This window comes from Xenopus laevis, chromosome 2L (assembly GCF_017654675.1).
Source record: "Xenopus laevis strain J_2021 chromosome 2L, Xenopus_laevis_v10.1, whole genome shotgun sequence".
Lineage (NCBI taxonomy): Eukaryota > Metazoa > Chordata > Amphibia > Anura > Pipidae > Xenopus > Xenopus laevis.
Window position 1 is genome coordinate 153165291 of NC_054373.1, and position 24139 is coordinate 153189429.

Genomic DNA, 24139 nt, shown 5'->3' on the forward strand with positions numbered 1-24139 from the left:
ATTTACCATAATGTTTGGATTATTTTTTGAACCCACTGGTTCCCAAACTATGTACTAGCCGGAACAGAGGCAGTAGGGCTCAGCCTTAATGGCAGTTTGTACGATTTAGGAGAAATGGCAGTTTGCTCTTTTTGTACCTGGAATCCCAGGTTGCTCTGTGAGGATACATTTTTATTGCTATTGTTACTTTTTAAAACTTATTTTTCTATTCAGGCCCTCTCCTAGTCATATTCCAGCCTGCCAGTTGCACCCTAATAAGCAAAAATAACCACAAACATTTCAGACCAGTTGCAAATTATCTCCGAATATAACTTTATTCATTTATACTAAAAGTTAATTTAATTCAATCTACCTCTTTAATGATCTGAATCTGTATTAATTCCTTCATAAATACCCAGGGCAGTTTTCTTCATTTATGCAATCGCTTCTCCTTTGCAGACTAGATGACCTGTTAATCGGCGCACCACTCTTTATGGATAGGACCCATGATGGCAGGGTGCAGGAAGTTGGACGTGTTTATGTTTACCTGCAGGGAGACCATATGGAAAGCACACCCCATCTGATCCTTACTGGCATGGAAGAATATGGCCGATTCGGTAGTTCCATTGCATCCCTAGGAGATTTGGACCAGGATGGGTTTAATGGTAAGCTGAGGGAGATCAGACTCTTATATAATCCATATCAACTGACTAGAAGTCATTTAAATTCCACCTGCCCAGAGTCCAACCAAGGGATACTTTCTGTTAATCACTTTCTGTTAATTTCTTAATTTTAATTGGGGTTGTCTTCAGTTCTTTTTTTCCCTTTCCTGTTGCAGTTCCCTTTGCTTTAGGTAAACCATGTTTGGTAGGCATTGCTTCCTTATTTTCTTTTGTCTTTTCAACAGATATTGCCATTGGTGCTCCTTTTGGAGGAGAGGCCCAAAGAGGAGCAGTTTTCATTTTTAATGGCCAGCCAGGAGGTGTTGATTCCAAGCCATCACAGGTGCTGCAAGGACAGTGGGGCTCCTCTCAACAGCCTTCATTCTTTGGTTTGTCCACCAGGGGAGGGCACGATCTTGATGGAAATGGCTATCCAGGTAAAGCATCCGGATCAGTTCAGATATTCTTTTATAGAGATCCTGTTATAGCGATATTTACTAAGTAATGCTGTGTAAAGTGGCAGAGGTTTTGATAATGTGATTTATGCTTGCAAAGTTGCCATCACTTATATGAAAATGTGATATTTCTAATCAATAAGTCACTTGGGGCAATACTATGTCCTGATGTACAGCATCAGCCCTTGACCAGTTTTTTTTTTTTTTTTACTTCAGTTTAGTTGAGCATTGGCATTGCCACTGTACTTTCCAATGATATTGTTTGGTCTTGCCTGCCACAGGCAAAGCAAGTCTTGATTGATGTAACCAGCTCATAACCAGCGTTAGCTACTGGATGTCAAACACTGGGTTACTATGTGGACCTAGCTCAAGTGGGAGAAGTCTGACTCCTTTATGGCTACATTCCAGTCCTAGAAATCTCTTTGGAGGGATTTCTGTGGAGGATATTTATGAATCTCCACAAACTGAAATGGCAATTGTTATGTTTTTCATTAGAGATTGTATCCCCAAATGAAGAGCAAACCTCTCGCACCAACTTATACATCAGTCTTATGTACAGTCTTTATACTTGTATGTGGGAAATTAAATGTATTTTTTTCTCTTCCTCAGATCTCATTGTAGGTGCGTTTGGTGTGGATACGACTTTGGTTTACAGGTACGTTCCTTTTTATCCTAGTTATTGCCTGTTTAACTTGCTTCCTCAAATGTGTTCTGCCATTTGTCTGATTCACTATTAATCTTATTGTTTTTGTTCTATGCAGGGGACGTCCCATTATTCATGCTAGTGCCTCCCTCTCCATCTCCCCCAATATGTTTAACCCAGAGGAGAAGACCTGTACACTTGAAGGAAATGCCAGTGCAGTATCCTGGTGAGTCTGTAGATCTGTTTAATGTCTCATTGTGGGATTCTTTTATTATTATTTACAGAACCACAAAAAAAGAAATACAACTCATTGGCTCACTGGAGCTTAATACAGATTCTAGTTCAGCTCTGGCTTTTTTTGCACATAGATCATCTGATAAGTCACAGGGTCACTGATATGCAGCCAGAATGCGAGGGCCTCTTAGTGAAGTCATTTGATTATGTTCTTACAGTCTGTATTTTTAGAATACAGATGTTTTGTTGTTGCTAGACAACCATGTAATGGCTGGCCCAGTGCCCTAGGGCCTAGTGAATGAGCAATTGTAAAGTCTAGAAACAGCTGTTTAACCTTTTACTGCTTTAGTCTGCTTATACTTGTATTTGGTTGAGGCTCTTTCTGTAGAACAGGGCATGGTGACATAACCCACAACTCTAACACTCAAAGTAAATACATTTGCTTTTCAGTTATTGAAGGGCAATTTGTCTGAAGTACTTCATATAGGATAACCTCAAGTAGAATACTTGGTCATGGTCAATTCATGATGCAAGTACAATTTGTCCTAAACGCTGTACCAATTTATCAGTGTTGGTCACATAGCTAAAACCACTCTGTATGACTAAAGGTGGCCATACACTATAAAATCCACTCGTTTGGCGGCCCACGAACAGCTGGGCGTTATGGGCCCAGCTGGGGCCGAACGATCGGATTAAAATACGACGAATGGGCTCCGACCGGTCGCAGGACCGCATCAACTAGCCGATACGGTCCTGGATTGTACAAAAAAAATCAAACTTGACGAACGATATCTGCCCGATTTTTGGCCTGATATCAATTGGGAGGACCCGTCGGGAGCTCCCACACATGGGCAGATAAGATGCCAAATTGGTCTAAAGGAGCGATATCTGCAGCTTTAATCTGCCCGTGTATGGACATATCCATATCTTGGGTATTTAGCAAGAGATGTCTCTTATTACTACATTTATGCCTGTGTCCTCTACTGTCTTCTCATAGCAGATATTTTTATCTTTTCAGCATAAACCTTAGTTTCTGCTTGAATGCTTCAGGAAAGCACGTGCCTAACTCTATAGGTAAGTTTTTAATTCTTTTTGTGTTACAGACTTTTACTAATAGGAAGAATAGCTTTAGCTTGGTTGTGAACTATTCATATTATGTGAACTAATAGTTATGTGAAAGATTAGGGGTCTGCTTAAACAAACAGTAACACCAAAAAATAAATGTGCATTAAAGTAATGAAAATATAATGTATTGTCGTGCTACACTGGTAAAACTGGTGGGATGCTTCAGAAACTCCAAAATAGTTTATATTTTCAAGCTGCTGTGTAGCAATGGGGGCAGCCATTCAAAGTTGAAAAAGGAGAAAAGGTACATGATAGACAACTGATAACCGATAAGCTCTGTAGTATACAATGGAATCCTTTGGACCCTATCTGTTACATAATGTGTATCCTGTGCTTGAATGGCTGCCCCCATGGCTACATGGCTGTTTGTTTATATAAACTATAGTTGTGTTTCTGAAGCAAGCACACCCATTTTACCAGTGCAGGGCAACTGTACATTATATTGTCTTTCCATTAAAACACATTCATTTTTTTGGCTGTCAACTGTTCCTTTAAGAGCTTGCAATATGGTTGGTGGCAGGGGAATACCGAGAATAGGTTGGAATGTCCCTAATATATAGATGAGAGACTGGACTTAATATGGTCCCCTCTAGGTCATTACAAGGTTATGACAACTTGCTCATAACAGTAACTCTCCTAGAGTCTCAGGCACGATAATGATTGTAAATAAGCTTTACCCTTAAATTTCACTGTAACTTGTCTTCTGGATGGATTCCTTTTTCTACTTCTTTGGGTCCCCTGTATTGGGCAGGCCCACTGGTTTAGAGAACAAAGCAACAACTACTTTTTTATTTATTTTTAATCATGTACAAGATATATTATGTGTAATGATGTAGGAGTCTTGTTAATTAATTTTGCTAGGGATGGGAAAATGTGGTTGTGTGCCTTGAACTGATTCGCTCATTGATGTATATGGGGTGCAAGTGAGTATTTAGTGTAGAGCTGTAAATAGTAATAATCACCCGTAGTAATATAAATGCTACATTGATATGGTATTATCAGATCAGTATAATGTAGGAAGAGGCCATTAACCTGCAACATGATAGTTCAGATGTCAGAACATCACAGTATCAATGCAGAAACCAAAACGAGAGTGAAACATTACCTGAACGAGGAATCTGGGTGAGAAGGGCAAATCCAGATGTTTGGCACAAGAATAAGTTTTGTATGAAAGCAAGACAATTTTTTGGTTGAGGACTATATATTTGGCTTGGGATGGAGGGGGCCAATTGCTCAGTGTGCCATGCAGCTGCCTGATGCCATGTTTGTGTCTCAGGAATTAAAGTCGAGCTACAGCTGGACCAGACGAAGCAGAAGGGAGCGGTGAAGCGAGCATTGTTCCTGAAAACCCGCCAGCCCCAGCTGACCCAGACTATTCATTTACTGAATGGAGGCAAAGAGGAATGTCGTGCCATGAAGATCTACCTCAGGGTAATTACTGGAGCTCCATGTGCCGTTGAGACTTGTTTTTAGCGAGACCTCTTTTATCACACAGGAAATGATGTATTTGCCTCTGAGCCTGCATGATGTATGTGCTGATGGACTGCTGCTGCTGCTTATTTACATTTTGCTCTAAAACCAAAGACCACCTGGAACATTTTAATATGAGTCGCAAATTAATTTTATTGTTGTGTCTGGAGCAAAGTGGAATGAGCCAGCGTCACTTCGGCTAGCCGGTATTGGCTTATGCCATTACAGTCAATCTGAAAATCCTTGGCACTTTGCAGCATAGTTCTAAGCATTCATATTTCCATATACTGTACATGTAGACACCATATGTATTGCTCCATCCCCACCAGCTGTTCATTTCATTTCCAGTTATTGTTCACTCATTTGCCTGTTTCTGTCCACTCTGCCCTTTATTACATGGCGTGTGACTTTAGTAGGCAGCTGACTTGTGTTAGCAGCCTATAAGTATGGGTGCCTGATTGTTTCCATGCAGGTTGCCACCCAGTGTGTTTGAACTCCCGTTAATATGATTATTTTTAAAAGCTTAATTGAATTCAGCCTAGAAGCTTAACCAGAGCAAACAGCCTGTTTAAAGGATCCCACTGCAGTGTAGGGAGCACATGGCCATACTTGGTGATACTGGGGCAATACAGTTTGTATAGGGCTCTGTTATATTTTAAAGCTAGGAACCCAGTGTGTGGGCTACCATGTTTCATCACTCTGGAGGCAGTGTCCCAGTTGCCTATATTCTATTGCCACATAACTTCCACTTCCACCTATTAAAGAAGAAAAAAAAGGGTTAAAAGTGAGCTTTATAGGAAAGGTCTATATCAATACACCAGTAAACCCTCAAAGTAATGCTGCTCTGAGTCCTCTGAGCATTTCTGTCCTTCTATTGTGTACACATGGGCTTCTGTATCAGACTTCCTGTTTTCAGCTTTAACCTTCGGGGCTAGGGCTTGAGCATGCTCAGTTTGCTCCTCTCTCCCACTCCCCTCACTGATGTAATCTGAGCCCAGAGCTATGAGTGAACAGGGAGAAACTCAGGCAGGAAGTGATGCCACACCAAACTAATATGGCAGCTGCTATCCTAAAAAAACAGAGAGTTTATAGAGCTGTTTACTCAGGTATGGTAAAGCATTCTACAGAATAAATATAGCATTCTAGCGTAAATATAGCATTCTAGCGTGAACTAGTCTGGGTAATCTATTGGCAATAATCTGCCTCAGTAACGTTCCTTCTCCTTTAATTGCCTTTTAATTATTTAAATAGCACAAACTTGTAAAATAAATGGTCTATTCTCTGCTTTGTTACTACTTACTATGAGGCAAACAAATGAATTCAGAAACCACATATACACCTCCTTACATTAAACACAATACCATTTCCCGTTCACAGGAGGAGTCAGAGTTTCGGGACAAGCTCTCTCCAATTTACGTTGGTCTGAATTTCTCCCTGGATCCACTGGCACCAGCCGATGCCCATGGTCTCATGCCCATCTTCAATTACAAGACCAAGAACTATATTGAGCAGAAGGTAAGTTGGCAGCTGTTGTCTCACTGAAATAACCTTGTGTTCTAAGCAAAGGAATGCGCTCACCTCCCGCCTGGAAATGATGTTTGATAAGTGCAGATTATGGTGTTTTTGGCACAGACGAGACTTGTTAATAGCAGTCTCTTTGTGTTCAAGTGCCAGGTCTGTTGATAACAGGATTTGTGCCGGGAAACGTGCCTTGATTAGCACAGCCTAGCATTTGTTTCCTTGTATCACAGGGTATCCAACCTGGCTATGAGCCATTGTAACATCAGGCACTCAGCTGTGAGATGTCACTTCTCCCAACATAAACATGTATTTCAGCTCATCAGATTCATTCATTGTCTGAATTTCCACTTACCAATATATTATTTCACATTTAGTCAAGGGGTTTTGGGAGGACAGTGCTCGGCTCTGTATATAATATAAATGTTACATATACACAGTGCTTTGTGTTAACGTTTAAAAACAAGTTTAGTCACTAGAGCTCCAACAGTGACCTCTCAGCATGGACTGCGGTGGATGTAGTTGTTACATTTTCCTTGTTCTCCCTGTGTCAGGCTCAGATCCAGTTGGACTGTGGGGAAGATAACATCTGTGTGCCAGATCTGAAGCTCAATGTCTCAGGGTAAGGGAAGCCTTTTCATTATTATTAGTGTATTCAGTCTTCTAATATCCTGCTAATGGTATGCTTTACAAACCCACGCATTGGCCAGAAATGTGCTGCTGATCTTCTGACTTGGTGAGTTTGTGTTGAATTAATTGTCCCATATAGGGGCCCATAGAGTGCTGCTCAGTTCTGTTTGTAGGTGCCTATACATTCTCCATAATAATGCGGGCACAGCATTGGACAATGTGCATCTGGTCCAGCTTGCATCTCTAGAATTGTTTTTATGGAGCAGCTCTGGTTCAAGACTACACATCTGAATGTATGTAAGTGTGTGGGAGGTGCCATTTTGTTAGCATTTAGCTGTGTCCAGTTTCCCATTCTCCATGGAACTTTTCCTGCAGTACGTTTCATTTTTGTTGCCATTTCCCTCTTGTTAGATTTGGTCTTCCCTATAATTATGCCACTAATACAGCAATGAATTACGTTGTACATGCAGAATTATTGGCTGACAGGATCAGGTCAGAGACCACACTAGCAGGTCACCTCTCCCAGTCGCACACATGTTATAAATCAGTGGTTTACATTTACAATATTAAACTTTAAAAGAAGATTTTGTTGCCAGTATTTTAGTGCTTCGAGGGGCACTGCCATTAACATAATTCAGCCGAGTCCCTGGGGACAATATGTAATGTTTAGTAATGCTAACCCTAAGGGCCAGCTGTGAACAGTCATCGGTTTTGTTCTCTTCAATTTTCCCAAAAAAGGAGTCGTCCTGTCAAGCTTTATGGCTGATATTGTAGCTATTTTAATAATTGAACAGTAAACCCATTCATTTTAATATTTAGAGCTTTGGTTTTTACACTAAAAACTCTAAACGTCTTGCATTCAATCAGGGCCCTCTTAGCCCAATAGAGTCTTTAAAATTTAGCCCCTCATTTCAAGAATATACAGGGCCTTCAATTGAGCTTTTAGGGGTATCATTAGAATTGCCATCAAATTTTAACTCAAAATGGTCTTCAGACTGGAACTCATGTCTGGACTGACATTTATAATAGGCCCTGCTATTTCAAGCACAATAAAGCTGGCCATAGGCACAAAGATCCGATCGTATGAATCATCAAACGATCGGACTTCCCCATCTCCCGACCTGCCACGAACCTTTCAGATCAAATAAAGTAGAAAATAACAGATCAGCCGATGTTCTGCCCCTACAGCAATCGTACGATAGTTATGTCCGACAAAGGCGGTGACAGTCTCCCACTGAAAATCGTACGATCGGCAATACATGCAGAGATATTATCGGCAGCCGACAAATCTTTTAACCTGTCCGATCGACCAAATGACCGATTTCCGCCGGATGAAAAATGTTGGGACTCTCTACAAACAGTCCAAAATCATACAAATCCTTGATTCGTAGGATCATATCTTTGCATCTATGGCCAGCTTTAGGCCCAAATATCCCCATTGAGGCCCAGTGTAGAGTGCTGGTCCATGGCAGTTTACAGCACGCCGCTGACCTCATTAGCCACCTTTCACAGCTCCAGCCCTTACTCTGGTTTGAATTCTTTTGGGAAGTTAAAATAAGAAAGATTTGCAAATCACAGCTACTTCCCATTCAGTAGAATGAGGTGGGAAGCAAAGTAGTGGTTTCTGCTGCAAGAAGTGCTTGGAACGCTGCATGTACCATGACCCTTCAATGTGTTTTATTTTGGCAACAATGTAAAAATAACAAAAACTTAAAGGGACTGTAAAGGCAAAAAAAAATAAAATCCCATTTTTACTTTCTTTAATGTCTACTGTTTTTATAAGAAACATGACTGTATGCAGTGAAATTCCCCCTTCATTTTACTTGGTCTGACTGCTGTGGATAGGAAACTACAGACGGTCCCTAACTGCTCTGCAGGGAAACAATCATACTTATGAACAGCAGGGGGAGCCCCCCGCCTTACTTCCTAGCCGTGCAGAACTCAAGCAGCTTTGTTTGTTTCCCTGTAGAGCAGTCGGCAACTGTGTAGAAATTCGTATTGGATTTTATTTTTGCCTTTATATCCCCTTTAATGTTTCCAACTCAAAGTGGCAGGGACAAAGATCATGGAGCCAGATTTAAAGAGAGATACTGGGATTCTAATTGAAGGATTATTTTGCTGCAGTAACTGGGTCTGTAGAGTTGTAGAAAGTGTGTATTAAACAATACAACAACTATAAAATCCACATTAGATTACTTGACAACACTGGCCCAGAACAGTCTGCATATTCTGATTATTAATCAGTCATGTTGTACCGGCTTCTGGCAGATATTTGACTTGTGCTGTTTTAAAAAAATGTTGACAATCCATAAGCAGTAGCCCAAACCACACTGAGCATGTGCATGGTCTTGGTCTTGCAAAGATGTTTAAAGGGATACTGTCATGGGAAAAATTTTTTTTTTCAAAATGAATCAGTTAATAGTGCTGCTCCAGTAGAATTCTGCACTGAAATCCATTTCTCAAAAGAGCAAACAGATTTTTTTATATTCAATTTTGAATTCTGACATGGGGCTAGACATATTGTCAATTTCCCAGCTGCCCCAAGTCATGTGACTTGTGCTCTGATAAACTTCAATCACTCTTTACTGCTGTACTGCAAGTTAGAGTGATATCACCCCCCTCCCTTTTTCCCCCCCAGCAGCCAAACAAAAGAACAATGGGAAGGTAACCAGATAGCAGCTCCTGAACACAAGATAACAGCTGCCTGGTAGATCTAAGAACAACACTCAATAGTAAAAACCCATGTCCCACTGAGACACATTCAGTTACACTGAGAAGGAAAAACAGCAGCCTGCCAGAAAGCATTTCTCTCCTAAAGTGCAGGCACAAGTCACATGACCAGGGGCAGCTGGGAAATTGACAAAATGTCTAGCCCCATGTCAGATTTCAAAATTGAATATAAAAAAATCTGTTTGCTCTTTTGAGAAATGGATTTCAGTGCAGAATTCTGTTGGAGCAGCACTATTAACTGATGCGTTTTGAAAAAAACATTTTTTCCGATGACAGGATCCCTTTAACAAAGTTACAAGATGGTGACCCCCTGTGGCCAACTTTGAAAGCATAAATCATTTGTTTAACTAGGCTTCTGGTGCAGTAAGTTAAGGTTAAGGTTTATATACAAAATACAGCATTTCTAGTATTATTATATTTTAGACTTTAGTTCCCCTTTAAGTGGCAACTTTGAATTGGCTTCCTATTTACCTCCATCAAGTGATATTGCTGTTGAGAACTCTATATAATATTTGGTTGGTAGAACACATGGGAGCCCACTATTGTCATTATGGCAGTCTATCCATTCCATTGTAACCTGTGCAGTTAGTAATCCATACTCCATGCTTTATGTTGCAGTGACCGGAAATCTGTATATCTTGGAGACGAGAACTTCTTGACATTGTTCTTCAATGCTCAGAACCTTGGGGGAGGAGCCTACGAGGCGGAACTGTATGTCACATTGCCCCCAGAGGCAGAGTACAGTGGCATAGTGAGGAACAATGAGGTAAGAAGAGACCTGGAACGTCCAAGGTTAGAATAATGCCAAGGATGAGGAAGATTACATTTTTAGGTACTATGTTGAAACTCTGTTGCCATTGCTTGTACGATTGCAGCTGTTTTTTGCACTGTATTTGCATAGGGCTAGAGGAAGGGCAGAATTAAGATGGGGCATTAATAAAAGAAGAGGGGTTATTATTACATAAGGATATTCAGGTGTTCATATTAAAGGAATTGTTCAGCATAAAAATAAAAACTGGGTAAATAGATAGCCCATGCAAAATAAAAAATGTTTCTAATATAGTTAGTTAGCCAAAAATGTAATGTATAAAGATTGGAATGACTGGATGTCTAACATAACAGAACACTACTTCCTGCTTTGTAGTTCTTGGTTTCCACTGATTGTTTACCAGGAAGTAACCAATTTAGAGACTTGAGGGGGGGGGGCGATGGGTCATATCTGTTGCTTATGAATGTGAGCTGAATGCTGAGGATAAATTACAAACTCACTGAACAGTTATGTCCCATGTACCCCCCCTTAAAGTCACTGACTGACTCACAGAGAGCTGAAAAGCAGGAAGTAGTGTTCGGACTATTATGTTAGACATCCATTCACTCCAGATTTTATACATTACATTTTTGGCTAATTAACTATATTAGAAACATATTTTATTTTTCGCATACTATCTATTTATCCAATTTTTATTTTTACACTGAACTGTTCCTTTAAAATTGCTTTGTATTTTATTTGAAGCTGTCGGGGCATGGGTTGGACGGGTGAGACGGTACTTCATGCCATATACACTAGTATAAACAGAATTGTCTTGCTTGCTCCCAGTCTCTCTAAATCCTTGTGTGATTTCTCATTGCAGCATCTCTTGATTTTACCTTGTGCTTACGAGATGGAGAATCAGACCCGACTGGTCATCTGTGACCTAGGAAACCCAATGAAGGCAGGGGCCAGTGTAAGTTTTTGGAAGTTGATCAAACTACCTTCCTGCTGATACTCTTTATATTAAACACTTCCTTAACTGTACAACGGAGATATACAGACTTCAGTTTGGGGAAGAGAAGAGCCCATCATATACCAAGTTATTTAAACTGACTCCCCTGGTGAGAGGGGGAAAATGTAAATTCAATACAATGATCCGTTAGTATCATTATTTTACAAAAAATATGGCTTTTTTTATTACATTTTATATTAGTCCTTTTTGTTCGGGTCAAGTCTAACAGGTGTATCTCTTTTGGTTATTTCAGAGTTTTTAACTTGTATTGCTATTTTGTTTGGTCACATTTTTTCAATAAATTTGTTTTCTATAGCTTGCAGGGGGTCTGAGATTCACAGTGCCACATCTGCGTGACTCCAGCCATAAAGTTCAGTTTGACTTCCAGATCCGCAGGTACATTTCCATGTTTTATTTTCCTTTACCCCTGCATACAGGCATCCGAGCATTGGAAAAGAACCAGACTGCATGCGTTGGAGATCCTACAGATTAATATTTTGTTACCGTTGAATTGGCCTCTTTAGGTTTTTCTATTATGAAAGCCAATTCATCCCCTAAATGCCTCCTTTTTACTGTGTTCAGTTTGTGTGTGTGTGTTTAACTGTGGCTGTGCTTTGCTCTAAGCATCTCCTTCTTTTCTCTTGGCAGCAAAAATCAAAATAACTCCCAAAGTGAGACGGTGCACTTGGCGTTGAATGTTGAAGCCCACAGTACAGTGTCATTTTTCGGGTAAGTGAAGCAGAGATCCTTTCAGTGCTGTAATATGCTGGGCCCACCCTCATCCCCCAATTAAAAAATGCAGTTATGACAATAGTAATAGTCACAGGAGCTGAAACCGAAAAGGGCAACCCATGCGCTTACTGGTTTTGCAGCTGTAGTATTTGGGTGCTAGAACGGGAGGAGCAGGGAAAACTGCTCTTCCTTTTTTCCGCTCTCTGATTAAATCCCTTCCTAATCACTTTTCTATTTTATAAAGCAACCTTTTTCTTTTTGTTCAGTGCCTCAAAGCCAGATAGTGTTATCTTCCCTGTTGCAAACTGGAAACCTGGCAGGAATCCCGTGACCGGACAAGAGGCAGGTCCAGAGGTCAAACATGTGTATGAGGTAAGGGGGAAAAAAAACAGAACACCCCACACAAAACATTACTCCAGCAGGATACTGTCATCACATAATTACCTGCACTTTTCTACTGCCATTGAAGGCTAGTTTCTTACACGAACTTTATTAATGCTGTTATTATCGGTCACATTATATTTGGGGTCGGGGGTTGCAATAAAAGGAACATTACAGGGTCTCACATGAATTCCCATTCTTCCTTTAGCTGGTCAACTTTGGGCCAAGTTCCATCAGTCAAGGAATCCTGGAACTGAGATGTCCAATGAGAGTCAACAAGGAATATGCTATGTATGTGATGTCTTATGCTGTGCAAGGTTTGACTAACTGCACCTCCAATCACCCAGCTAATGCCCTTCATCTACAGGTGAGTTCATGTGGTTTTTGTTTAAGTGTTTGTGCGTGATGCTGTAGTAGTGTAAATACTGGATAAACCTGGCTTTGATTTTACTCAGACTTAAGAGTTGAAAAAATGTTACTTGTATTAGATCCATGCCGTGTATATAATGAAACGTTAACAACATCCCCATCTGTTAGCATTCACCCACAGACCACCCACCAACGCTGAATCCCAAAACTGTCCACCACGTGGAAAGGCGAGATACTGCCCGACTCATCTCAGGATCTTCTAATGTTTTGGTAAGTCAGGAAAGAAGCATTGAGCTATAAAGTTGTCCACTAACAAGGAGCTACAGAAACCAACAGATTACTCTGTTGTGTATATTGTATGAAAGTGCTTGTCTTTTAACCTTTTTTGTCAGTTTCTGTAGAAGGTCCAAAAGTGTAGACTAGTGATGGGCTAATCTGTGTCAATGGGCGTCAAAATAATTTTGACGCGATCGACAATTTTTATACGCACGACTATTTGGTCAATGGGCATCTGAATAATTTTGACGCACAACAATTTTTATGCACGCACCAATTTTGAAGCTGACCAATTTTTTATTTTACCTGCCAGATTTTCACTGGTGAATTGTATCCTCAGTTTCGTGAATTAATTTGCTTACGGAAATTCATATAATTGAAGAAGCTGAAATGTTGGTTACTTTGAATAAGGCCAATGAAGCAGAACCATCCATGTTCGAGATGATGCTGTTCTTTTGCTTGCTGATTAAGATCAACCCCATGGAAGCGAGACATAACTTTTCACCCAAAGAAAAGTGTAATTTTGCTACTGAGGAGTTGGCGGTATGAGGAGTTCATCCCCCCCATCTGGGTTCTTTGCCTTATGGTTATCAGGTCATTTGGAAAGTCAGGGACATATTATTACAAGCTGCCTCTTTAAACACATCCCATAGGTTGTTCACCTATCCACAACTGCTGAATCAGCTGGAGAAGAAAGCGGCCCTGGCCCCTCAAGTTCTGCTGCTGGATTATGCAGGCCGGCGATGCCGTTAGTTAGGGGCATGGTTTAAAAATAATAGTTTTACAGCATGTCACGAACTATTGTGTAAAAACTGTTCTGTTTGGTTACTGTGCTTTTATGGAATGGAAAATGCATACATTATTTAATTTTCTGATTATTTCAGTCTTTGCTCTGACTCTGTATATAGATTTTAACAAGGTTCTGTTTTTAAATAGAAATGCAACGAACCCCATGTGGACTGCTTCCATCTACACTGTGATGTTGGGCCGCTAGAGAAACAAAAGCGAGCCATCCTGAGGGTGAATTTCCTCATATGGGCCAACACCTTCATGCAGGTAAATGGATTAAACCATCCTCTTTTTGTCTGTGTGCCCTGATATTAACATTTTCACTAAATGGTGGGGAGGAGGCACTTTGAGTGAAGGTTTGTCTGTCCCTGATTCACGTGTTTTACTCACTGATAGGGATGTGATACTTGTGAACAGGGGATTGGGGGGGGGGGTCCACAACAACTGTCAGCTGGAGGATGCTGCTGTTCAGAGTCAGCCATCACTGGGACAGAAGGCTTCCTATGCTGGAGGCTTTTGATGTTTGTAGAGGGTTCTTGCTCAGAGAACCCGAATTGCCACCATTGAAGCAACCTGTAATGATGCCTCTGTGGCAGATATAAAAGAGGCTTCTGAGCCTTTGACCTGCTGAGGTTGATCTTGTGGTGCAGTTTGTTCCCGACAACATGTGTCCAGGGATAGATCAAAGAGCAACACGAAAAGGTAAAATCTGCAATGACATCAGTCAGGTTCATTTAACAGGGTTGTTCACCTTTGAGTTAACTTTAAGTATGATGTAGACAGGGATATTCGGAGACCATTTTCAATTGGTTTTCTTTATTTTTTTTCAGTATTATTCAGTAGCTCTGCAGTTGTTAATTTTGCAGTCTGGTTGCTAGAGTAATTTAGGCCCTAGCAACCAGATTGCAAACTTAAAAACTGGAGTTTTTTTTTGATTTAAAAAGACACTGGAATATGAATAAGGGTCAGGGCACAGGCTCAGATTCAGGGAGATTAGTCGCCCGGCTTCGGGGCTACTAATCTCCCCGAACTGCCTTCCGCCAGCTATAATGGAAATTGGCGGCAGGATGGCACTCGGAACGCTTCGTTTTCCTCGTGGCGACTTTGGAAAACGAAGTGTTCCGGGTGGCATCCCACCGGCGATTTACATTCTAGCCGACGGGAGGCAGTGCGGGGAGATTAGCCGCCCCGATGAAGAGGAGATTTGTCGCCAGGCGACTAATCTCCCCAAATCTGAGCATGTGCCCTTACCCTAAGGGAGGGCTGAATACAAATATAAGTATCAATAACCATAAATGTGTTGCCTTATAGAGTTTTTTTTTTTTTTTTTATATTGGGTCAGTGACCCCCATTTGAAAGCTGGAGACAGTCTGTAGAAGATGGCAAGTTAAAAACTATGAAAAATAAAGAGGAATAATTGAAAATTTGCTTAGAATTAGCCATTCTGTAACATACTAAAAGTGAATTTAAAGGTGAACCACCCCTTAAAAAAAGGTTTCCAACAGTGTCCAATTTTCTAACTTGGTATTCATGTTCCATCTAGTGGCCAGCAAGATGAACTGCAACAAGTCCATGAAACCTGTAAGGAAGGGTTAAATTGCAGGTTCCTCTTGCTGCTGGTACATAGCTGTGCATGAAATTACTCAAGCTAATATGGCTTGCTACATGCTTCTGCAAAGAGCAGATACAAAATTAGATTTTTCTTCCATTCACTGAAACCTCATTGCTTAAACACTGAGTTAGATGGTGTTGCAGAGAGTAATCTTATTGGTATGGGATCAGGATCTGTACTCTATGGTTCAGTTCCCAGCATCCCTTCTGTTATTTTTATTGTGGCCAAACCAATTCTCATTTGCTGTTGCTTATATTCTTTCAGAAGGAAAACCAGGGATTCACTCTTCAGTGTGACGCACTCTATCATATACAGAAGCTGCCGTACAAAATTCTCCCCCACGTGTATCCTAAAGGGACACATCAGGTAAACTATCCTGTGTTCATTCCTTCTGTTGCTCTTCAGACTGATGCTTTTGTGTGTATAACTGGCACTACAGTTGCTTAAAGGGCACATAAAATTAATATCTGTCTAATGAAAGAAATTGTAATTCTAAGCAGCTTTCTACTACTATATATATATATATATATATATATAAATATTCATTACACCATTTCAATGGTAAATTTAAACTGCACAATCTGGTTTGCTGGTTCTGGTTTTTTAAAACAATATATCAGGTAGCAGCTGATTGACAGCGCTGTGAAGAAGTATGCAAGGTTGAGATCTGATGCAGTGATTCAAGAGACAGAACAAGCAGTGCAGGAAAAGACAGGCCCTTTTCAGCAATAACTATATTTACAAATAACTTTAAAACTGGAGAATTGCTTAGGATTACATTTTATTTGTGGGTTTACTTCCCCATTATTCAAGTTTAAATGCCAGTTTTTTATTTTCCAAAACCATTGAAAGTGTTCTTGCTCTAAAACTGGACATTTTGGGGTTCTCTTAGGTGGACACTGCAATTCACTGGGCCAAACCTGAAAGTAGCTATGGAGTCCCACTATGGATCATTATATTGGCTATTCTAATTGGACTTCTCCTGCTTGCATTGCTTATATATGTCCTGTATAAGGTGAGTGTATTTCATTTAACGTTGAATTGAGTGGCACAAAATGACTAGTTGGATCACCGAATGCATTGGTGGGTGTATATTATCCAGAATGCTCAGGTCCTATATGCGTCTGTTTGGATCACATGTCGGTGGTAGGTTAAACCTTTATGTATATAAGTTCTCAAAACTGAACCCAGATAAGAATATAAGGCTGCCTTGGTCATTGGAGGCTAGAGAGAGAAGCCTCTCTCAACTTTATTTCACAACCTAAATTATGCCTCAATAGGAACTCTTCCTCTAAATATGGACCGGGACAAAAATAATCAGGGGTGTTTATTGAAGGGGGCATAAACCCTAACATGACTTTACAATGTAATATAATCTAAATTGTAACATAATACTTACCTGCAAAGTTCTGTCACATATACCTCTCATACCACGGAGTGATAATCCTGAGCAGTAAAGTATCAAGAGACGCTTCCTTTTCTGATTTTGCTGTGCCCTCACCTTGACCAAGCAGCAGCTTACACCTCCATAATGTTAGCAGTATAAAACTTGCTTATATCATGACATTGTAAAATTGAAATTGCAGAAGAGCACTCTGTTCTTTTGTTATATGATGTGTGTCCCCTTTTAATATCTGTAGAAATAAGTCAAATCAACTTGTGTTTTTTTCCTTGAAGACGTTTCACCAGTCATCCAACTGGCTTTCTCAATTCAGAATAACTTGTGAGTTAGGAAAAAACACAGCAAGTCCAGTTGATTTGACTTATTTCTACAGATATACCATGACCTGGATGAATGAGAATCTTCGCAAACGTCCCCTTTAATATACCAATTCCCAGAGAGCACTTAAAATATATCATTGATATTCTCTGAGCTGCTGTTGGCGGGCAAGAACAGGCTGGAAGCCTTATTAGGGTAAGGGCACACGGGCAGATTCGGGGAGATTAGTTGATCCGGTGACAAATCGCCTCTTCTTAGGGGCAACAATTTTGCCAAACTACCTTCCCCTACTTTCCCGCCAGCTATAATGAAAAATCGTCACTGGGATGGCACTTGCGGCGCTTCGTTTTCCGAAGTTTCCTCGTGAGGCAACTTCGTGTGACTTTGGAAAACTAAGCGCCGCGAGTGCCATCCCGCTGGCGATATTTCATTCTAGCTGGCAGGAAGGCAGTTCGGGGAGATTGTCTCCCCGAAGAAGAGGTGATTTGTCGCCGATTTGTGTCAATACCCTAAGAAACAACTGATGTGAAGGACCTTTTCAGAAAAGGTTTTTACTGTGCACTCACATTGGTTTACTGGCAGTGTACATTTATTGTATATTTCTTGCATGTTCTGTCTAGTGATCCATTAACTAAATGTCATGTTTTCATTATTCTCCCCCCTCCCCCATACAGCTCGGCTTCTTTAAACGCTCTTACCAATATGGGACTGCCATGGAAAAAGCTGAGCTCAAGCCCCAGGCTGCATCAGAGGCTTAATCTGTTCTACATCCACATCCCTTGCACTGCCAAAGAATCCTCCGAAGGGAAGCGGAAAGAACAGCCAAGGGCCAGCCTTAAAGTTCAAACTACATTGACCCAACATTTGGGAGGGAGGGAAACAAGGACACACTGACATCCCCCAGGAGAACTAGCCCAAATGGACTAGCCGGCTGATAACTGACAATATAATGGCTGATTCTTTCTGGCTTCCACCACTGATGTGTTTATTGAGGGCAAAACAAGAGGTCAGTGAGTATATTTAAGAATTCAGGACTGTTCCTCAGGTTGTAGGGTGGCAGAAAACATTTCCCATACCAAAGGAGTAGAAAGCATTAACATGAGTGCCGTTTCATTGGCTACTCGCTTCCCTCATGTTGACTGAGGGCACAAATGGCAACGTTCAGAGTCTTGATCATTGCTGAACTGTAAGTCGGGGCCTGTGTCTGTTCTGGATTTTAATGGTCTGCTCAGTGGAAATGACTTTAAGGCAGTGACAACCTCAAAACTGGACCTTTCTTTTATTGGCCTACTCAAATTGACAAAGGGGGTTCAAACCAGTATTTCTGTACAGGAAAGGTGTTAAATTATTGTACATGCTGTGTATATGCAATCATGAGTATATATTGGACTGGAGATTCCCATAGCTCTTCTAATACGTCCAACTCTAAAGGTTTGGCTTTCACCCCCACTAAAGTGTAACCTTCTGTAGGAGAATTAGGAAATTCCTTCTACCCATAATAAGGATCAGCTCCTCTTCCGAGACCCAGGAGAATCTAGGGGGCAAGCTCACATTGGTCTCTAATACCTTTGCTTTACAAGGGCTGAGTGTTTTTTGTATAGCACTACAAGGCCCACACTGACTGTCACTTTTCCAAGGAATGTTATTGCACGTGATACAAACAGGGTTCTAAAGGCAAATGGATGTACCAAAGAAATTTTCACATGGACCCAAAGCCCATTTCCGTTTTGTTCTGAGGATCCAGAGCTTTCTGGGACAGATCAGAGAACCAGATGCAGCATCTCCTGATAGGACAATGGGCACCCGCTGAGCACTGACTCTTCCATGACCACTTCTCTGCTTGGGAACCTCTAATCCGCGATGGTGCTTTTTTGTTGCTTCCTTTTCCATGAAGTGTTGCAACGACACAGGCTTGAGGGCTTTGCTATCTGGCTGATATTTAAAATGGTTTGCAAGTGCAATAAATGTGTTTTTATCTGTTTTTATTAAATATTTTTTTACAGTGTATTTCCTATGTAGGACGGGGATTGGCTATTTAGATTTTTTGTGTTGCTATTAAAACCCTCTGAAGCCTTTTTAAGCGGCCGGATTTGCACATTATCTCTAATGGCAATTGTGGGTTTATTATGGAGGCACAGGAGTATAGAGGTGACTACACCTGCCAAGGATACACACTAAATAGGTTTGTTGTAACCCAAGTCCACCTGGAATCCATGTCTATGCAGCGTTCAGTAGTCTGGGCAGCAGTGCACCCTCTCCTGTGCCAGTTTGCTGGAGTGGATTCTCTGTGCCCGGATTAGACTTTCTGACTGATGATAAATGTGTCTGCCCCAATGAGAAATCTGCCACCAGTCATTGGAGGGGATTAAAACCAAACAATACCAAAGTATTTTCTATGCAAAGCCCTATATGTGTGTAGTAATAATAATGATGATGATGAGTGCCATGTCCAGCAGTGATCACCTGTGCTGTCACAATCAATATCTTTGTTCCCCTTCATTTTCATTCTCCCATATTGGGTGAATAATTTTACTTGTTCCTTCTGCACGGAGGTTGAATTGTATTAACCTCTCAACTGCTGAAAGGTTTTGAACACCCAAAAGATTAAGAATAGGAATATTCTTTTTTTTTTTTTTTTTTTTTTTTTTGTGGGGGGGGGGGGGACGGGAAGGGGAGGCAAAGACTGTCTTTCTCAGGGCTGTCAAAGTGTAATAAAATGTTTTAAACAAATTAACTGATGTGTAATTTCTTCTTCCCACTATGTACTAACCCTCTCTGTTTAAAAATAAGAATTACAAATGACAAATTAACTGACCCTCCAATTCTCCCACTCGCCTATGTACAGACACATTTCTCTGTCCATAGTCAATGGAACTACAACCTAAGCTGCCTATATTTGTGCCTAAATCTAAATCTCGCTGTATAGCTGGTTGAGTATTCGCGGGTCCCTGTCACATTTGCTACGGTCACTTTCATTAACCTGCCTGTGTGTTTTTTGAGTGTGGGGAGGAAACTAGAGAAGCCAAAGGAAACTGCTCTGTATTCCACAGGTACTGGGCCCAGAACAGGACTCTAATCCTTACACTAGGGCACTGCTGTCCAACTTCTGTGTTGTAGAGGGCCGAAAATTTTCCAGCCTACTTGGTGGAGGGTGGATATTTTTTAAACCACCACCATGTTATTACAAGATCATGTCCACATTAATGGTGGTAGCACTCAAAAAAACCAAATGGTTGGTGCTCACTGCAGGGATATCACTTATATGTGAAAAAAGTTGTATATTAAGACATACCCTTAAATCCATATGCTTCCTCTTACCCTTGGATAACACTGCACCCCCAGCACATGATTAAACACCTTGGAGGCCCTTAACAATAATTTATTTTCAAATGCTCAGAAACCCCCCCCAGAACAAATACCAGGCTTATGTTCCACAGGCAGAGCAGGGCACACACAGGGAGCATAGGGCAGGTAGAACAGAGCAAGAGACAGGGAAACCTATCAGGACCATTCTAAGATGTGCTACATACAGTGACACATTGCTGGTCCCCCATTAGCATTTTGTATAAAGTGTTTACAGGTGAACAATGTGCGCAGTTTCAGTCTGGGTCTCAGGTGTGAACAGTACAGGGTCTTTTGGATATAAACAATAGAGGTGTCACATGTGTGAACAATACAGGGGGATCATAGGTGTGAACAATACAGGGGATGAGAGTCTGAATTTGAGGTTTAAACAATGCAGGGGCCAGTTAATCTCTGTAGTGCTACCTTTTAATTCTTACATATGGTAAACAGACACAGCAGGTAGGTGAGGGGTTACACAAGGGGGTTGGGGTCACCAGATTTACAGCCCTGCACTAGGAGAACCATTAGTCTATCCCTGTCGGATTATCTGGCTCATTCTCCCACATGAAGCAGCAGAGTTAAATTGCCCCAATTGTCAGATGCCAGTCCACTGTCTTTTCCTGAACAAAGAAATGTCACAAGAATTTGAAATAAAAAGGACAGTATATACACACACACAAAAAACACCTTTGTTAAAAATGAGCACATTAAATAGTACTTGTGCTGAAACCATTTGTTTAGAGCTCTCTATCTACCTTTAAAGGATCAGTTCAGTGTAAAAATAAAAACTGTGTAAATAGATAGGCTGTGCAAAATAAAACATGTTTCTAATATAATTATTTAGGCACAAATGTAATGTATAAAGGCTGGTGTGATTGGATGTCTAACATAATAGCCAGAACACTACTTCCTGCTTTTCAGCTCTCTAACTCTGAGTTAGTCCACAAGGAACATAACTGTTCAGTGAGTTTGCAATTGATCCTCAGAATTCAGCTCAGATTCAAAAGCAACAGATATGACCCCCCCCCCTCAAGTCTGGTCACCAGTCAGTGGAACCCAAGAGAGCTGAAAAGCAGGAAGTAGTGTTGTGTAATGTTATGTTAGATATCCAATCATTCCAGCCTTTATACATTTCTGACTATATTGAAAACATGTTTTATTTTGCACAGCCTATTTGCCTAGCTTTTATTTTTATACTGAACCTTTAAGCAAACAAACAAAACATCTCCCTTATATAAGCAGCAGCTTTTGAACATTATTAGGGGCCTCTCAGTGGACTGGTAATTTGTTTTATCAGCTCCTGGGACCAGTAGCGATAGGAAGTACTGGCTTAATCTTTTTTTAGTGCCAGAAACAACAGAAACCATAGATATTTAAATATTTTTTAACAATACATAAAATATATCCATTCAGCTCATGTTGAAAAAGGGGGCGTACACTGTCCCTTTAATTTTCTATACAAGTCACTAGGGTTGAGGAGACTGCCTCATACAGATTTAAATAAACAAAAGGAATCCTGGGAATGAATTCCAAACAAGCTCCTGGCTTCTGCTTTAAAAACCCAGTGGGTGAGCTTTAGCCTATAGGATAAACCCATGTAAATGGGATTTTCTTAGAGCTTGTTTGGAATTCATTCCCAGGATTCCTTTTGTTTAATTTTCTAGTGCCTGTGTCCAGTTGCTCAAAATGACCAGGGGGTGGTGCTGTTATATCAGATTCATTATATTAGTGTCACAACTGCTAATATAAAAAAAAAACTAGGAAGAATTTTTACATTAACTTCAGGGATTTAACTTTTCTGTAATTATACATATTGTCTCATGGCTGCAGCACCTTCATCTGGCCCCATGTCTTACTTTACTCACTACTCCACGGTTAAAGGAAAACTATACCCCCCAAACAATGTAGGTCTCTATAAAAAGATATTGCATAAAACAGCTCATATGTAAAATCCTGCTTCATGTAAATAAACCATTTTCATAAAAATATACTTTTCTAGTAGTATGTGCCATTGGGTAATCATAAATAGAAAATTGCCATTTTAAAAAATAAGGGACGCCCCCTGGGATCGTAGGATTCACTGTACTCACAAACATAGCAACAAACTAGACATGTTAGGTCACATGAGCCAATTAACAGACAGAGTTGTGTCTTTTGCTTCCACACTTCTTCCTGTTACAGTTAGAGTTGAAGTATTTCTGGTCAGGTGATCTCTGAGGCAGCACAGAGACCATCACGAAATGGTGGCTCAAGGCAAGAGATGTAAAAGGGCACTATTTACTTAAATATATATTCCAGTTTGGTAAGATTCTTTAATATGCCACTTAATATGATATGAACGATCTGTTGCTCAAGTATTCATTTTGGGGGTATAGTTTTCCTTTAAAGCCCCTGCCCTGCAAAGAGCAACACCTGCAGTTTTTATTTCCACCCCCACTGTACAGAATTATTGCTTTGTTGGAGGGTTGGCCTATTTAATGTGCCCAGTCACTCCATGAAGGCTGAGACTCGTGATTCCTGCAATGAGGAAAACACGTAAAAATAAATTTAAAACTTTGAAGGGCATTTAAAATCTAATTTGCCATTTTTCTAATGAGTTGCCCTCACCTCGGCTAGAATGGGATTAAGTGGGTGCACCTGACCCTCCGCTGTCTCTGTCCATTACACCAGACTGGGAGACCAGCCAGACCTGAATCTGATGCTGCTAATAAAAGTGCTCACAAAAACAAACATATACTAATAACATTTATACGGCGGGTGATGGGTAGGACAAGTAAGGGGATACAAACCTTTAATTATCATTACACACTTTCATTTAGATTAGAGGACTAGTTTATTTAACCTCGGACTCCTAGCTGAGTCTATTCCATCTACACTGGCACAGTTTTTGGAGGAATTGTCAGACTACAGCAGCTTTATGGGGGGTTTGAGTGCCGGTCGTCCCTGCTTCCTCTTCATATCCTTTGCCGTACCGCTCCCTAAAGTTGGGGGTCTGGGGCTGGTGCACCCGGCCACATTCACTATTTGGTCAGTTGTTTACATTTTATTCTGGAGCACCGTTCTTTCATATTATTGCAGTTTATGGGGGGGGGGTTACCCTTTTTAATTCTTAGGCCACCTTCAGATAATTTCTGGTCGAATCCGGTAGAAGAACTGAGATACAGTATATGGGTTGGGGGTGGAGGGGGTAGCTGAATCTGATCAGTGAATGCACAATACAGCAGGTTCTTCTGCTCAAGCTGAGGACTATGGGGAAAGGTGGTAGTGATGTACAGGTCAGGAAAATCTCAACCCGCAAACCCTTAACCTGCACCTGACCCTAACCCGCACCCAACCCTAAGCCGCAAACCATTAACCCTCCCGATCCTAACCCGCAAACCCTTAACCCGCACCCGACCTTAAGCCGCAAACCATTAACCCGCACCAAACCCTAACCCGCAAACCCTTAACCCCATACCCGACCCAAACCCGCACCGACCCTAAGCCGCAAACCATTAACCCACACCAGACCCTACCCAGCAAAATGTTGCCATTGTAGGACCCATATCAGTATCTTTTCAAACCTGCTGTGGTTGGACAAACTTCAACCCGAACCCGCCCAAGTGGTGCTCAACCCGTGGGTCACTGCAAGTTTTGGGTGAACCCGCATATCACTAGTGGGTGGCGATGGACCAAAATACATCCCTGGAGGGAAACACATCCCTTC

General features: G+C 41.0%; 1 protein-coding gene across 1 annotated transcript in view; it reads left to right on the top strand.

The window, feature by feature from the left end:
• The window catches only part of itga5.L (integrin subunit alpha 5 L homeolog), a 62098-nt gene extending 42292 nt beyond the window's left edge, over positions 1 to 19806 (top strand). The window contains 19 exon segments of the mRNA NM_001087603.1: positions 439 to 644; positions 887 to 1078; positions 1706 to 1751; positions 1858 to 1965; positions 2992 to 3047; positions 4375 to 4529; positions 5946 to 6083; positions 6641 to 6708; positions 10065 to 10212; positions 11078 to 11170; positions 11526 to 11605; positions 11858 to 11938; positions 12208 to 12313; positions 12531 to 12689; positions 12860 to 12961; positions 13904 to 14023; positions 15633 to 15734; positions 16261 to 16383; positions 17763 to 19806. Of these exon segments, the coding sequence (NP_001081072.1) occupies positions 439 to 644; positions 887 to 1078; positions 1706 to 1751; positions 1858 to 1965; positions 2992 to 3047; positions 4375 to 4529; positions 5946 to 6083; positions 6641 to 6708; positions 10065 to 10212; positions 11078 to 11170; positions 11526 to 11605; positions 11858 to 11938; positions 12208 to 12313; positions 12531 to 12689; positions 12860 to 12961; positions 13904 to 14023; positions 15633 to 15734; positions 16261 to 16383; positions 17763 to 17846 (2167 nt within the window). The 3' untranslated portion in view covers positions 17847 to 19806.
• Positions 19807 to 24139: the final 4333 nt, after the last annotated feature.